At 45.6% G+C, this 11,943-nt stretch overlaps 5 protein-coding genes across 5 annotated transcripts; 3 read left to right on the top strand and 2 right to left on the bottom strand.

The window, feature by feature from the left end:
• Positions 1-235: 235 nt before the first annotated feature.
• Positions 236-4,088, bottom strand: LOC108047156 (26S proteasome non-ATPase regulatory subunit 1). Its single transcript, XM_017127253.2, has 4 exons — positions 3,980-4,088; positions 2,915-3,892; positions 1,546-2,853; positions 236-1,183 (listed from the first exon to the last, which is right to left on the bottom strand). The coding sequence occupies exons 2-4, from the start codon at positions 3,855-3,857 to the stop codon at positions 384-386; spliced, it is 3,051 nt and encodes a 1,016-aa protein (XP_016982742.1). The 5' UTR covers positions 3,858-3,892; positions 3,980-4,088; the 3' UTR covers positions 236-383.
• A 760-nt stretch (positions 4,089-4,848) lies between these two features.
• LOC108047151 (histone RNA hairpin-binding protein) lies at positions 4,849-6,087 on the top strand. Its single transcript, XM_017127245.2, has 2 exons — positions 4,849-5,164; positions 5,226-6,087. Exons 1-2 carry the CDS (start codon positions 5,009-5,011, stop codon positions 5,901-5,903), a joined length of 834 nt encoding a protein of 277 aa, XP_016982734.1. The 5' UTR covers positions 4,849-5,008; the 3' UTR covers positions 5,904-6,087.
• Positions 6,088-6,569: 482 nt separating this feature from the next.
• On the top strand, positions 6,570-8,500 carry LOC108047150 (eukaryotic translation initiation factor 2D). Its single transcript, XM_017127244.2, is given in 3 exon segments — positions 6,570-7,082; positions 7,141-7,644; positions 7,647-8,500. Coding segments are annotated over 3 exon segments (1,689 nt in total). The 5' UTR covers positions 6,570-6,682; the 3' UTR covers positions 8,432-8,500.
• Positions 8,469-10,411, bottom strand: LOC108047152 (phosphoglycerate mutase 1). The gene is made up of 3 exons (XM_017127246.2): positions 10,194-10,411; positions 9,092-9,589; positions 8,469-8,802 (listed from the first exon to the last, which is right to left on the bottom strand). Exons 1-3 carry the CDS (start codon positions 10,294-10,296, stop codon positions 8,636-8,638), a joined length of 768 nt encoding a protein of 255 aa, XP_016982735.1. The 5' UTR covers positions 10,297-10,411; the 3' UTR covers positions 8,469-8,635.
• Positions 10,412-10,764: 353 nt separating this feature from the next.
• On the top strand, positions 10,765-11,888 carry LOC108047143. The gene is made up of 2 exons (XM_017127230.2): positions 10,765-10,958; positions 11,029-11,888. The coding sequence occupies exons 1-2, from the start codon at positions 10,855-10,857 to the stop codon at positions 11,708-11,710; spliced, it is 786 nt and encodes a 261-aa protein (XP_016982719.1). The 5' UTR covers positions 10,765-10,854; the 3' UTR covers positions 11,711-11,888.
• The last annotated feature ends 55 nt before the right edge of the window (positions 11,889-11,943 follow it).

Here is an 11,943-nt window from a genome sequence, read left to right as displayed (position 1 = left end):
TTGTAAAACAATTCAAATAAACTCTGAGAATACTAAATTGAGAACGAGCAATTGCCCAGCGTTGTGAAATCGGTTATTTATTTGTTAATGTTTGGGAGGTGATTCTTTCAACGGGTGGCGAAACAAGCTTTCTTGACCGAAAGTTCTTGGGAGATAATACTGAGATTGGAGCCCGCCACAAAAGCGTCACAGGCAATCAAACACCTTGGGGGATCATAAAGCAAAGTACACATTATTTACATCTTGTACGATGAACATTTTATTGTGTTATAATTAGGGATAAGCATTTCGTGTTTTTTTTTGTTGATTAGTACCTCTCGTAAAAAGTATGCAAGGTTGAAATCAAACAGGTTTACTTAGATAATGACAAACAGCATGCCCATTTAGTCCTCGATGTATTCGAAGGGCTCTGGTGGCTCCGGCTCCTTCTCCTCGTCGTTCATGGGCCCAAAGGCAGCAACTGGCTCTACGAGTTCCTGGTCCTCAGCTTTGCCAGTGTGCTGGAAAACAATGATTCCACCGATAGTGACATCCTTCAACGGTTCATACGATTGCCCATCGATAACGCTAAGGACTTTCAGTTGCTGGCGGAGCACACGGGCGGGATTCTGCAGAATTTCGGATGTGGGCTCTGGCTCCTTCTTCTCCTTCTTTTCTTTCTCCTTATCCTTGTCGCTGCTGGTGCCAGCCACCTCCTTGTCCTCCTCCTTTTTCTTTTCCTTTTCCTCCTTCTTCTTGGTCTTCTCCTCCGTCGCCGGCTTCTCTTCGGTCTTAGTTTCTTCCTCCTTCTTAACAGCAGTGCTCTCCTTGCTGTCCTCGTCCACATCCATCTTCTCGTCCTCTTTTTTGTCCGCATTTTCGCGTCTCTTCTGGCGGGCGGCAATAGATAAGACTGCGGTGGCCACCTTCTCGCGCTCCTCGCTCTTCTTCTCCTCCAGTGGAGCGGGATAGGCGTACAGGGAGGGCTTGGCCGCCGACTTGTACTCCATCTTGGGCATCTTTAAGTCGGAGTTCAGGCCAATTACGCAGGTGGGCGTGAAGGCCAGCGACAGGGTGTGCGCCAGAGGGAACCAATACCAGTACTGGGTAAAGGCGAGCATTCCTACCACCGCCTGCAGGTTGGTGTGTCCTGTGCGGGATTGCAGGGATAGAGTGGCATTTCGACCACCAGCATCAATAATGCCTGAAAAAGTTGGTGTTAGATTAATTCATTATATATATAAATAATTATTACCGCTAAGCTAGCTTTATAAAAATAAAATAAATATTGTATGGGCTGAATAACAACATGAATCACAGAACTTAGTAAGAAACAAAATATTAAAACAGAATCTTAACAATTAATTAGGCGAGAAAACGTCACACAGTACTTCGAAGAGTAAAATCAAATGTATGTATTTGTAGTCAAACGCCGGCATATTCTCAATCTCCATAAAAAGTAAATTGTATTCCGCAATTTTCTCGAAAAAGTGGAAATAAAAATGTCCCACACCCCAAAGGATTATTTTTAAGCTAATACAAGGAATATAATTTTTTTGTGCTTACCCTGTGCCAGAATAGCGCCATACTTGGCCATAACATCTTCGTGCTTGTTGCTAATGACCTCGGCATACAACTGGCGGAAGAAGGTCGATTTGGGACAGCTCTGGTCCGTGTGCTGAATCAAGATCATGGCAGAGGCGATCAGCGCACCCTGGCGCACAAAGTTCACCGGATCGAACTTTACCATCGGCTCCAGAAGGGCGATAGCCTCGCGCAATCCTGTGCCGGCACAGGCGATACCCAGCGCCATTGCGGCTCCGTATCGGACATGCGGGTTGTAAGACTCGGCAAGCAAACTCACCACCGAAGGACACTGCTCCGGAGTGCGGAACAGAATGAAACCGATGGCGGTGACGGCAGCGCGTCGTACATCATCATTCACGTCGGAGACGGCAACGTGGAGTAGCTTACGGATTGCCTTGTTGCTGCCAGTTCCATTGTAAGCCATAGCGATGGTATACATTCCCGATCGACGGAGGACGGGATCCTTATCGGTGGATAGGCTGGTCACCAAGGGATCAGCCTCCTCCAAACGCGAGAACATAGTAAGGGAGATGCCCACTGCCAGGCCGCGAAGGATCTTCTCGTGCTGCGTCTCCTGCGCATACGACACCATGTCCTCGATGGCCTGAGCGTTCTTGGAGCCCAGCATTACCATGCCCATTGCGATTCCTGCTGCTTCTCCTGTAACGGCGTCATCTTGGTACAGATTGAACTTTAGCTGCTCGTACAGATCCTGCCGATGGGTTCCCATGCCAGCGAGACCCAGTCCAAGACAGCCGCCGTGACGAACATTCTCGTTCTGGGCATCCTTTAGCTGTTGCAACAGGTAGTCTATTATGTTGGCTCCATGATTTGCGTGGATCAAGCCCAACGCATATAGGGCACCACCTTCCGAGTAACCAGAGCTCGGACCCGCCTCCTTCGGCAGGTAACTCTGCATTAGCGCCAGCGAGTCCTTCTCGTGGCCCCTGTGAATGACTCCAAGCGAGGCTGTCGCCGTCAGCTTGGCCCAATTCGTTGCCCTGGCCAGCCAGTCGAGGTTGTCGCGCAGGAACTGGTCGGAGGTGGTGCCGCTGTGCATGAAGGCGTTGGCAATAACAGTAGCTGTGTGGCAGATGGACACGCGGACCGCTTCTTTTGTGCCTCGCAGAACTTGCAAGTCAGCGTGGTTGCTGCGGATGAGGAACTGAAGCTGCAGGTCGATGGATACCTCGCCGGAGAGGATCGATATTAGCTTTTCAATGTTCTTCTGATGCAACTTTTCAACTTCATTTAGCGAATCGATTGTACGCTCAACTTTAGCATCAACTGGGGAATTATAATTCGATTTAAAATAGCTTTAGAGATTGGGTTACAAAATCCAGCTTACCTTGCTTTTCTTCTGTAATATCCTCGTCTGATTTGGACTTGTCCCCCTCCGACTTGGCTCCATCCTCGGAGCTTGTGCCTTGTGGCTTAAATGTGCTTGGCAGGGCGGTCGGAATGGGAGCGGTGTTTTTCAAGGCCTGCAGTACATTTCCCAGGAATTCCTGCGTGGCCGACTCGTACAAATCAAATGCAATCTGGTAGGCCATCAGATTGTTTGTCTCCACCGAAGATCGTGTAAGGGTGTCCAGCATTTCGGCCACGGCAAACGGATCCTCGAGGAATATGAGGCACTGGCACATATTGACGTAGTCGGGTACTCCCAGATCCCGATACAGACCCACCAGGCAGCGTAGCACCTGGTTGCGGAAGCCGCGGTTCTGAATCAACGACATGGTCACGTTGTAGGCGTACGCCAGCATGCCACGCACATCGTCCGACTTCATAATGGCCGCCTCGAAGATGTCCATGCGACGGGTCTCCAGGGCAATGCCCAAGGCCTGGCGGAATTGGTTGTCATCAAGACAGCGCTGAATCATCCTGTTCACAATCCCCTCTAGCCGCTCGTCAACAGTGCTCGCTTCCTTAGGATTCTCGATGAACTCCACCCGCTGGGCAATGTAGAAATCGATGCATTTGGCAATAATGGTCTCTGTGTACTCGTTCCGGGCATTTACGTCGAAGAGATCGCCTGCGCCTAGGGCGTAGGTGAGGGCGTCCTCGAAGGAACCCAGGTGATAGAACACCTTGGAGGCCACCATACCAGCCAGCTTGTTTTCTGGGAAGCTGCGGTCCTCGTGCAACATCTCGATCTTCTCGATGGACTCCGAGATCTCCGGCCAGAACTCATCTACGATGTTGTCCAGTTTCTTGAGGGCGAACACCTTGAGATCCGGCATCGGCTCATCTAGTAGGGAAATTATCCCCGCGGCGGACGTAAGACTCATTTTTCAGCTGCGTTGTTTCCAGTCAAAAGTATGTTCTACAAATTTGTAATTGACATATGTTTTACTTTGTTCAAAAACCGTTTTTAATGTGTTGAATATAGGTAAATATTCTGCGTACTAACCACCAATTGTACCGTTTCAATTTTCAATTTTCTTTGTGGCCGAAAAAAATGCTAAATCACTCGAATAAGCAGACAGTGTGACCTTGCTGGCGAAGCTCAGAAATACCTTGGAAATAGTGTTGGAAAGTGATAAACTTCAGATTATTTATAGCGTTAAAAATTGCTAGTTTGAACATGATAAATAGCAAAATTTAAAATGTTCATGTTTAAGGACAAAAATACTTTTAAAACTTTTGTGTAATTTTGAAATATTATTAAGATTTACGCTCTTAAATTTAACATTTCTTGGTGTACACATTTTTAATATAATTTTCTGCACAACTAAGAGTTTTTCACCTTTTAGTTTCGGCTCCATATATTGTCGCCTAAAATTTAAAAGGCAGAACTAGAGAAATTGAGCATATCACTGGACTCGCTGATAAATGGTGTTTAAAATTGGTCTTGTGATGAAATAATCTTGGCCTAATGCTGAAAGAATCTAATAGGCGTCTTTAAAAAATAATTCTGTCTAAACGATCGACTTAAAATAAAAAGTATTATGATGAATTTTCTAAAAGCAAAGTTTCCAACTAAGTATTTTAAATGGTCGAATAAAAAATTTGGATTGTGAACATAATAAGTTTCAGTTAAGCTAAAATCTTAAAAAAAAAGAAGGCCATGATCAAGTTATCATTCTGATTTTCCTGTCAGGAGACAAGGGCATAAAACAGGTTGGCTTTTCAGTTTGTTGAACTGAAACTGCATCCTTCATTTAATGAAACCAAACAGTAGGAAAGTTCTAATAGTAATAATTAATAATTTTCCAAACTTTATGAGTGACCAGTTCGCGGATTTTGTGATTTTTTACCATTGTATTGCTAATTTAATCTGTTCACCTGGGCACACTGAACGGACTCGCGAGCATCACAACAAAAAACGCGCGAAGGCTGTCGGGCAGAAAAGCCAAAACATCGCCGTGATAACATCCTCGCCGGCAACGAAACGCATCCTTCGCACCACACTAAACACTTGGAAAACAAGCGCGCAATCATGCTCTTCGAGGATCAACACATGTCCGTGGACAACACCCCCCAGAAGGGCTCCGGTAGCCTGAATTCCTCAGCATCCTCCATATCTATTGATGTGAAGCCAACGATGCAGAGCTGGGCCCAGGAGGTCCGGGCGGAGTATGGCCAAAGCGATGAGGTAAGTTGATGATGGTCGGTACTAGTTAGAATCCTGTTAAAAACACTTCCCTTGTGTATAGGCCTCCAGTTCGCTAAATAGCAGCGCCGCCAGCTGCGCTTCCTTGGTCAAAAAAGAGCCAGCGGAGGTTAAACTGGAGCCCATTGAAGGCGAGTCAGGTCGGGAAATGGCATTTGAGTTTCTGGACAATGTCAACGAGGAGAAATTCGAGCGCCTGGTCAAGGAGGAAAAACTGAAGACGCCCTACAAGCGTCGCCACTCGCAAACACCGCCCAGCAACGAGAACAGTCGCTCCAACAGCCCAAACAGCAGCAACTCCTCTGCCAATGGGGATGCAGCGTCCACCAAGAGTGGCAATAATCCGCGTCTAAGGAACCACAACAAATCCAGCGGTTTCCGTGGCCACAAGGAGGAAAAGCGGGTGCGCCACAACAGCTACACATCCTCCACCTCGTCCTCCTCCTCCTACACCGAAGCCGATCCCGCCGTCCTAGCCCGTCGCCAGAAGCAAATAGATTACGGCAAGAATACTGCTGCCTACGAGCGTTATGTGGACATGGTGCCAAGGACTGAGCGAGCCCGCGAACACCCCCGCACCCCGAATAAGTACGGAAAGTACAGCCGGCGGGCATTCGATGGTCTCGTGAAGATCTGGCGCAAGAGCCTCCACTTCTACGACCCACCCACTCTCACCAAAACCACCGCTAACGACAGCAATACCGACTCGGATTCGGATTAGAATCTCGTCATAGGGCCGGGCTACGTTTTTCAATTATATAAATTGGGGGTTTACATTACCTACTTATTATCAGTACAAAATTGAGCTAACTAAAACTATGAAAAACACGCATTTCCAAGTTACAAGGCCATGCAAAGAATTGTTACCACAGATGTTTTGTTGAATAAAATGGCGTCTTACAAGATCCTTGGGTTTCCCACCTTTTCCTACCTGAGAAGGTTCTTGGCATTTCAGAGAGGAAAAAGACGGCGAAATTTTCTCAGCGTGGTCACTGCTCGGGTTGCGTGGATGTACGATTTTGTCAAATATGGAAGTGGGAAAAATTCAAGGACACACCTTGATTTAACATATTGAGGTCCTTGACGCGAATCCTTAAATGTTGGTTCGATGATCGCACTGAATTTGTTATAGTCAACATATCATTTGTAATTCAAAAGTTAAACTTCTGATAGTGGAAAGGGAACAAATTACTTAATGTTTTCAATATGGTTTCAACTGACAAACAAGGGCCCCATTATATATGGTAAGATTCATATCGCTGCAAAGCTTAACAAATATTTAAAATTCTTTTATTTTATTAATATAAAATTAACAAACACTTGAATTCAAAATTTTTTTTTTTTTTTTACTGGAATCCCACCAATATCTTTGCCAAGCCAAATCTGGCTAAAAAATATCTCAAAGTGCAACTCTACTGTTGTTTGTTTTCACCGTGGCATGTGCCAATCCAAATCCTTTTGGTTAATTTCTTAAGCACACAAAACCGGATCGACGGACAGATGTTTCTCAAGCCTTACAGACCGAAGAGCAGTGCTGCCCTGAAGGGATCCGATAGCAAGAAGTTCCGGCAGCGTGTGGAAGCGGCGTTTCCCCATGTGTCCGTGGATCAGCTGGTGCCGGCGAAGGCGGCGGTGACCCAGGTAAAGATCCTCACCCATGGCGGTGTCCAGAGCATGGTCTACTGCGTGGATAAGCTGCCCTTGTTCTTCGAACTGGATGGAGGGAATCTGGTGCCCACTCTTTACAGCCTGTGGTCCGTTCCGGACATCCTGCCCTATTTCACCACCCACGAGGGAGTGTTACCGAAGCTGACGAACGGAGCGGATCTCATGCTGCCCGGAGTGGTGCCTCTGGGCGTGGGATTAAGCATGTACGGGCACTACAAGAAAGGACAGTTGAGCAAGTATTTTGATTGGATTCACTAGCCGCGTAATGACTTACAAATAATCTCTTTCAGTGGCTGTAAACCTCACAAATAACAAATCAGCCGTAGGCTTAGGTCAGTTAACTCGCTCCAGCGATGAATTGTACATGTGTGGAGGTCACGGCGTGGCCATCAAAATGCTCCACCTCTTCGGCGATAAACTTTGGTCCCATGAACCCAGTCTTGTGCAGCAAATCCCGCTGGTAAAGACGAAGGCATTATCAGGCGAGGATTTTCCTGCTCTTGGTTCTGAGACGGAAAGGAAAAAGGCAGCACATCCTGCAGCTCCAGCTCCTGTAACTTTCGCCTCTGTAGCCCAAAACGAGGAACTAGAATCGGACACGGCTGCCCTTTCTTTAGATGATCAGGCAACTTCCAAATCCGATGAAGAAGTCGAGGATGAAGACTCACCGGAACTGATTCTCAAGAATGCCTTTCTTTCAGCCTTAAAAAACAATGGAAAAAAGCTGCCTCTGCCACTGTTGACCAGCAATTTCTATAGGCTCTATGTTGTTACCGAAGCCCCAGACCAAATTGACCTAAAAAGACCCGCTACAAGAAGCTCTCCAACTTCCTGGCCGAGATGGTGGACCAGGGATTCATTGTGGTGCGAGAGGAGAGCAAGGGAGTGGATAAGATCATATCTGTGGATCTGGAGCACCCCGAAGTGGTAAACTTTATAACCGATGTCAAGGCAAACGAGGCGAATGGATCGGCGTCCGAGACGCCTCTCTTCCACTCCGAGCTGAAGGAGATGTACATAGTGACCGATGTGACGGCGGCCTTTTTCACCAAGCTGAACTTCAAACGCGGCGAGGGAATACCAGCGGGTCAGATTAAGAAGATTGTGCGGGAGTATGTGAGCAAGCATGGGCTGCTGCATCCGTTGACCAAGCTGGTTCGCCCGGACGAAACTCTGATCGAGCTGTACGGAAACAGAGAGGCCTCGCTGAGCGAGATGTGCTCCCTGATCACTAGCAAGATGGAGCACTCCTACCAGATGTGCAGTGGGAAGGACACGAGCGGCAAGCCCCTCATTCAGATGTCGCTGGCCACGCGCTCCGGCAACAAGAAGGTGACGCTGGTGAGCAACATCGAGGCGTACGGCATTATTTTGGCCGAATTCATCAAGTTGTGCAAGCAGGGAGCCGCCGCCAGCACCAGTGTGGTCAAACTTCCCCACCAGAAGCACGAACAGCTGCAGATCCAGGGCAACCAGGTGAGGTTCGTTCACACCCTCCTCACGGAGACTTACAAGGTACCGCCCAAGTGCATCCTCGGCCTCGAATTGGCCAAGGACGGCAAAAAGAACAAGCGAAAGTGAACGAGATAATAAACAAAGACTCTTTCTGTCTGTCCTCTGAGTGTAGTAATAAATTATTTAATAACTGTAGTGGGGATGAACCAATTACTGCTACGCGGGCAACAACAACGAATGGGATTGGCTATATCTTGAACAAAAGCGTAATCAGAATGCTCTGATTTGTGCCGGATTTGTGTGGACTCTCAGTTGGGCCAGCCTCCTTGTTTACTTAGCTTTGCCCTGGGCAGCCACAGCCTCGATGGCCTTCTTCACGGTCTCCTCGTCGCCGAGGAACTGCATAGACACCACCGGCTTGAAGTTCTCGTCCAGCTCATAGACGAACGGAATGCCAGTGGGCAGGTTCAGGGCCATGATGGCGTCCTCAGAGAGATCTGGAAAGAAAAGATTTTTATGAAAGTTAAAAACAATTCTTTTAAATTTGAAATAATCAATACTATCTGTTTCTATTTAGAAATGAATTAATATATAGTTAAGTGTGTCAGGCAAAGACAAATTTAAATTTTGAATCTATACAAAAAAGCTTTTTAAAAAGCTGGATATATATCATTTTATGACTAGCATATATATGCCCCCAGAATGTTCAGGAGCAAAATTCATTACCACCCTAACAATAATACTTTTCCTTCAATTCGTATAATATAATAAATCAAGAGTACTCACTGTCTAAATGCTTGACGATGCCACGGAGACTGTTGCCGTGGGCAGCGATCAGGATGCGCTTGCCCTCCTTCATCTGGGGAATGATGACGTCGTTCCAGTAGGGCAGTGTGCGCGCGATGGTAAGCTTCAGGGACTCAAACTGGGGGAACTCCTCGGGCTTGGGTCCGTCGGCGTAGCGGGCATCCTTGACAATGTTTTCGTAGTAGGGATGGCCGGGCTCCATCGGTGGCGGAGGGGTGTCGAAGCTGCGACGCCAGATCTGAACCTGGGCCTCCCCGTACTTGGCAGCGGTCTCAGCCTTGTTTAGGCCGGTCAGTCCACCGTAGTGGCGCTCGTTCAGGCGCCAGGTCTTCTGGATGGGGATCTCCTTGTGGCCACTGGCCTTCAGGATGCTGGCCAGAGTCACCTGGGCGCGGGTCAGCACCGAGGTGTGGGCCACATCGAACTCAAGTCCGGCCTCTTTGACGGCCTTGCCTGCAGCTAGAGCTTCCTCCTGGCCTGTTAAGTAAATATATTAGATTAAGTATACGCCTTGTTGACTAATTACAGTCGGACTTCCATTATTCAATTTTACTTTTTTTGTGGATCAAAACTTTTAAATCTAAGAAAATTATGATTTGCCTAGAACCAATTATATTTTTCGAAAGGTATTTCTCCAATTACAAGTATTTGTTTTTAGGAAATCGTTGACCTTTGAAGCAATTTTTGTTGTTGTGCGTAAGTTTAGTTTGAGCTACACAAAAAATTTGAGATAAGGAACTTTTGTGGAATGCGTGGAATTTTGTATTTAAAGCATTCCATTGATTTTTCACATCTGAACCATCTTTTAAATATTCCTTTGTTTCTTACTTTTTTCTAGAAAACTTTTACTTTCTGAAATATATACATCCATATATTAGAAAAGTCAGGTTTTTATGACCTATTAAGATGTGATTGTACTAGGTCAACAAAATTTAATTTGTTTAAGAAATTCAAGATATATTAATATTTTTGATAAGAAAACTTCCGTTAAACTTTAAGAAGTTGTTATAGTCCTCGTTGGTGCAAGGACAAAAAAGTTCGAACTACGGAATTGGGACTGTTTTTGATGTAATCACCTCACCTTTTTCGCTAAGATTGGCGTCGTACCATCCGCAGAACTGATTCTTCTGGTTCCACTCGGACTCGCCGTGGCGCACCATCACAATCTTGTACTTGCCGCCCATTTTAGTTGAATTAATAAGTTTGCGGAGAATTGTGTACTCTTAAGCCCACCGCCTTTAACTGCGATATGTGGGAAATTCTGCTGAAATTTGACCTACAAGGGATTCGTCCAAGGTCGCAGCTGTCAATCCGCTATATTGCCATCCCGGTTGAAAAATTAAATACAGGCACTGTATCTGGTCTTATTAGAACACACTAGAGGCACGTAGCTGGTCTTATTAGAACTCAATTTCAAACAATTGGCGGTTATCTGACTTAGTTCTGTATCTATATAAGAAATTAAACAAATATAAATTAAACCTAAAACGCCATCTGTCAAGGGTCCCTTTTAAATATTAGAACGAATAGTAGATAAAACTATAAACTTTATGAGATTTTTTGTCAGATAAATATATGTATTTTTGATTTCCGATAAGTTTGCAGCCACCCACAGTTTGCAACAGGTTAGCATACCCCGCTTCTGTTATCGCTCGCTTTTGCCATCACTAGTTGTGTGTTTTGATTTTTGCACGAAATCTTTTTTAAGTTTTATCTCCAAAATTAAGTTTTTTAATTAAAAAATGTGCGACAAGGTCACCGCCCGCTGTAACTGGCCCCAAATTGGGGGGAACGAGTTGGGTCAGCTGGTGGCCACCCGATTGTCCGACGAAGACGTCTTTGTGAAGTGAGACAAAGGATTCCACGCCCCGAAACTGGTTTTTATCTAGTATTTTTGCAAAATCCTTTGTCCGCAGGCCCGATCTAGACGATGTGATAAACGAGGAACGCGCCGTGCTGCTTGCAAACACAGAAAATCCACCACCACCTTGTGAGCTGAGGTTCCAAATTCCGACTCGCTTCAAAATTGCAGCTCTCACCTTGATTTGCAGTGCTCCCAAAGTGGAGCTTTTTATTGGACCTTCCCAGGAGTACTGCGAAACCATCTACGGACTGAGCGTGGAAGAGGAGGATGAAGAGATTCCAGTTCGACCCTATCGCTACGACATGGAAATAGACCGTTCCGGGATTAACGACATTAATCTCAAGATGCTCACCTCGGCCGCCGAAATATGTGTTTATGGAGCCATGCTGCAGACAGCTCCAAATCCTAATGGCATAACCACCCAGCTGCCCAGACCGGTGGACTTGGAAAGAATCCAGGAGCTGTTGCAAAGGGGAGGAAGCAATTCATCAAAAAATGAGGAGCAGGCCGAGAAGTTCCAGCAGTTCATGTCCCTGATGAAGGGATGTTCACCGCAGACTGAAGTAAAACTTCAAGAAACTGCTCCTAATAGCGATGTCACAATCCTCAAGGATCACATAGACATGCGATTTGAAAAGCTTACTCAATTAGTGTCCAAAAGGCTGGACAGTTTTGAGGCCCAACAGACAGAGAAACTTAACAAAATTATCGCCTTGCTTGAAAAGGAGAAATAATATTTCCGAAAAATGGTCTAATTTAACTTTTTTTTTGTATCATTCATTATTTTATTTTGTAATTGTTCTAAAAGACTGTTAGTGCTATTTCGAATGTGATTATACGAAATTTTTTCTTTAAGTTTGTTTTTCGAATCTATTGTAAATTAAATAAAATAAATTGTTCTTAAATTTTAAACACCTCAAGTTTTAATAATTATTTTCTTTTCAATTAAATTATTTTTATTTATTTT

Source organism: Drosophila rhopaloa, unplaced genomic scaffold (genome assembly GCF_018152115.1).
Source record: "Drosophila rhopaloa isolate 14029-0021.01 unplaced genomic scaffold, ASM1815211v1 contig_178, whole genome shotgun sequence".
NCBI lineage: Eukaryota > Metazoa > Arthropoda > Insecta > Diptera > Drosophilidae > Drosophila > Drosophila rhopaloa.
Note: the sequence above shows the minus strand (reverse complement) of the source record. Positions and strands in the feature narration are given on the sequence as shown.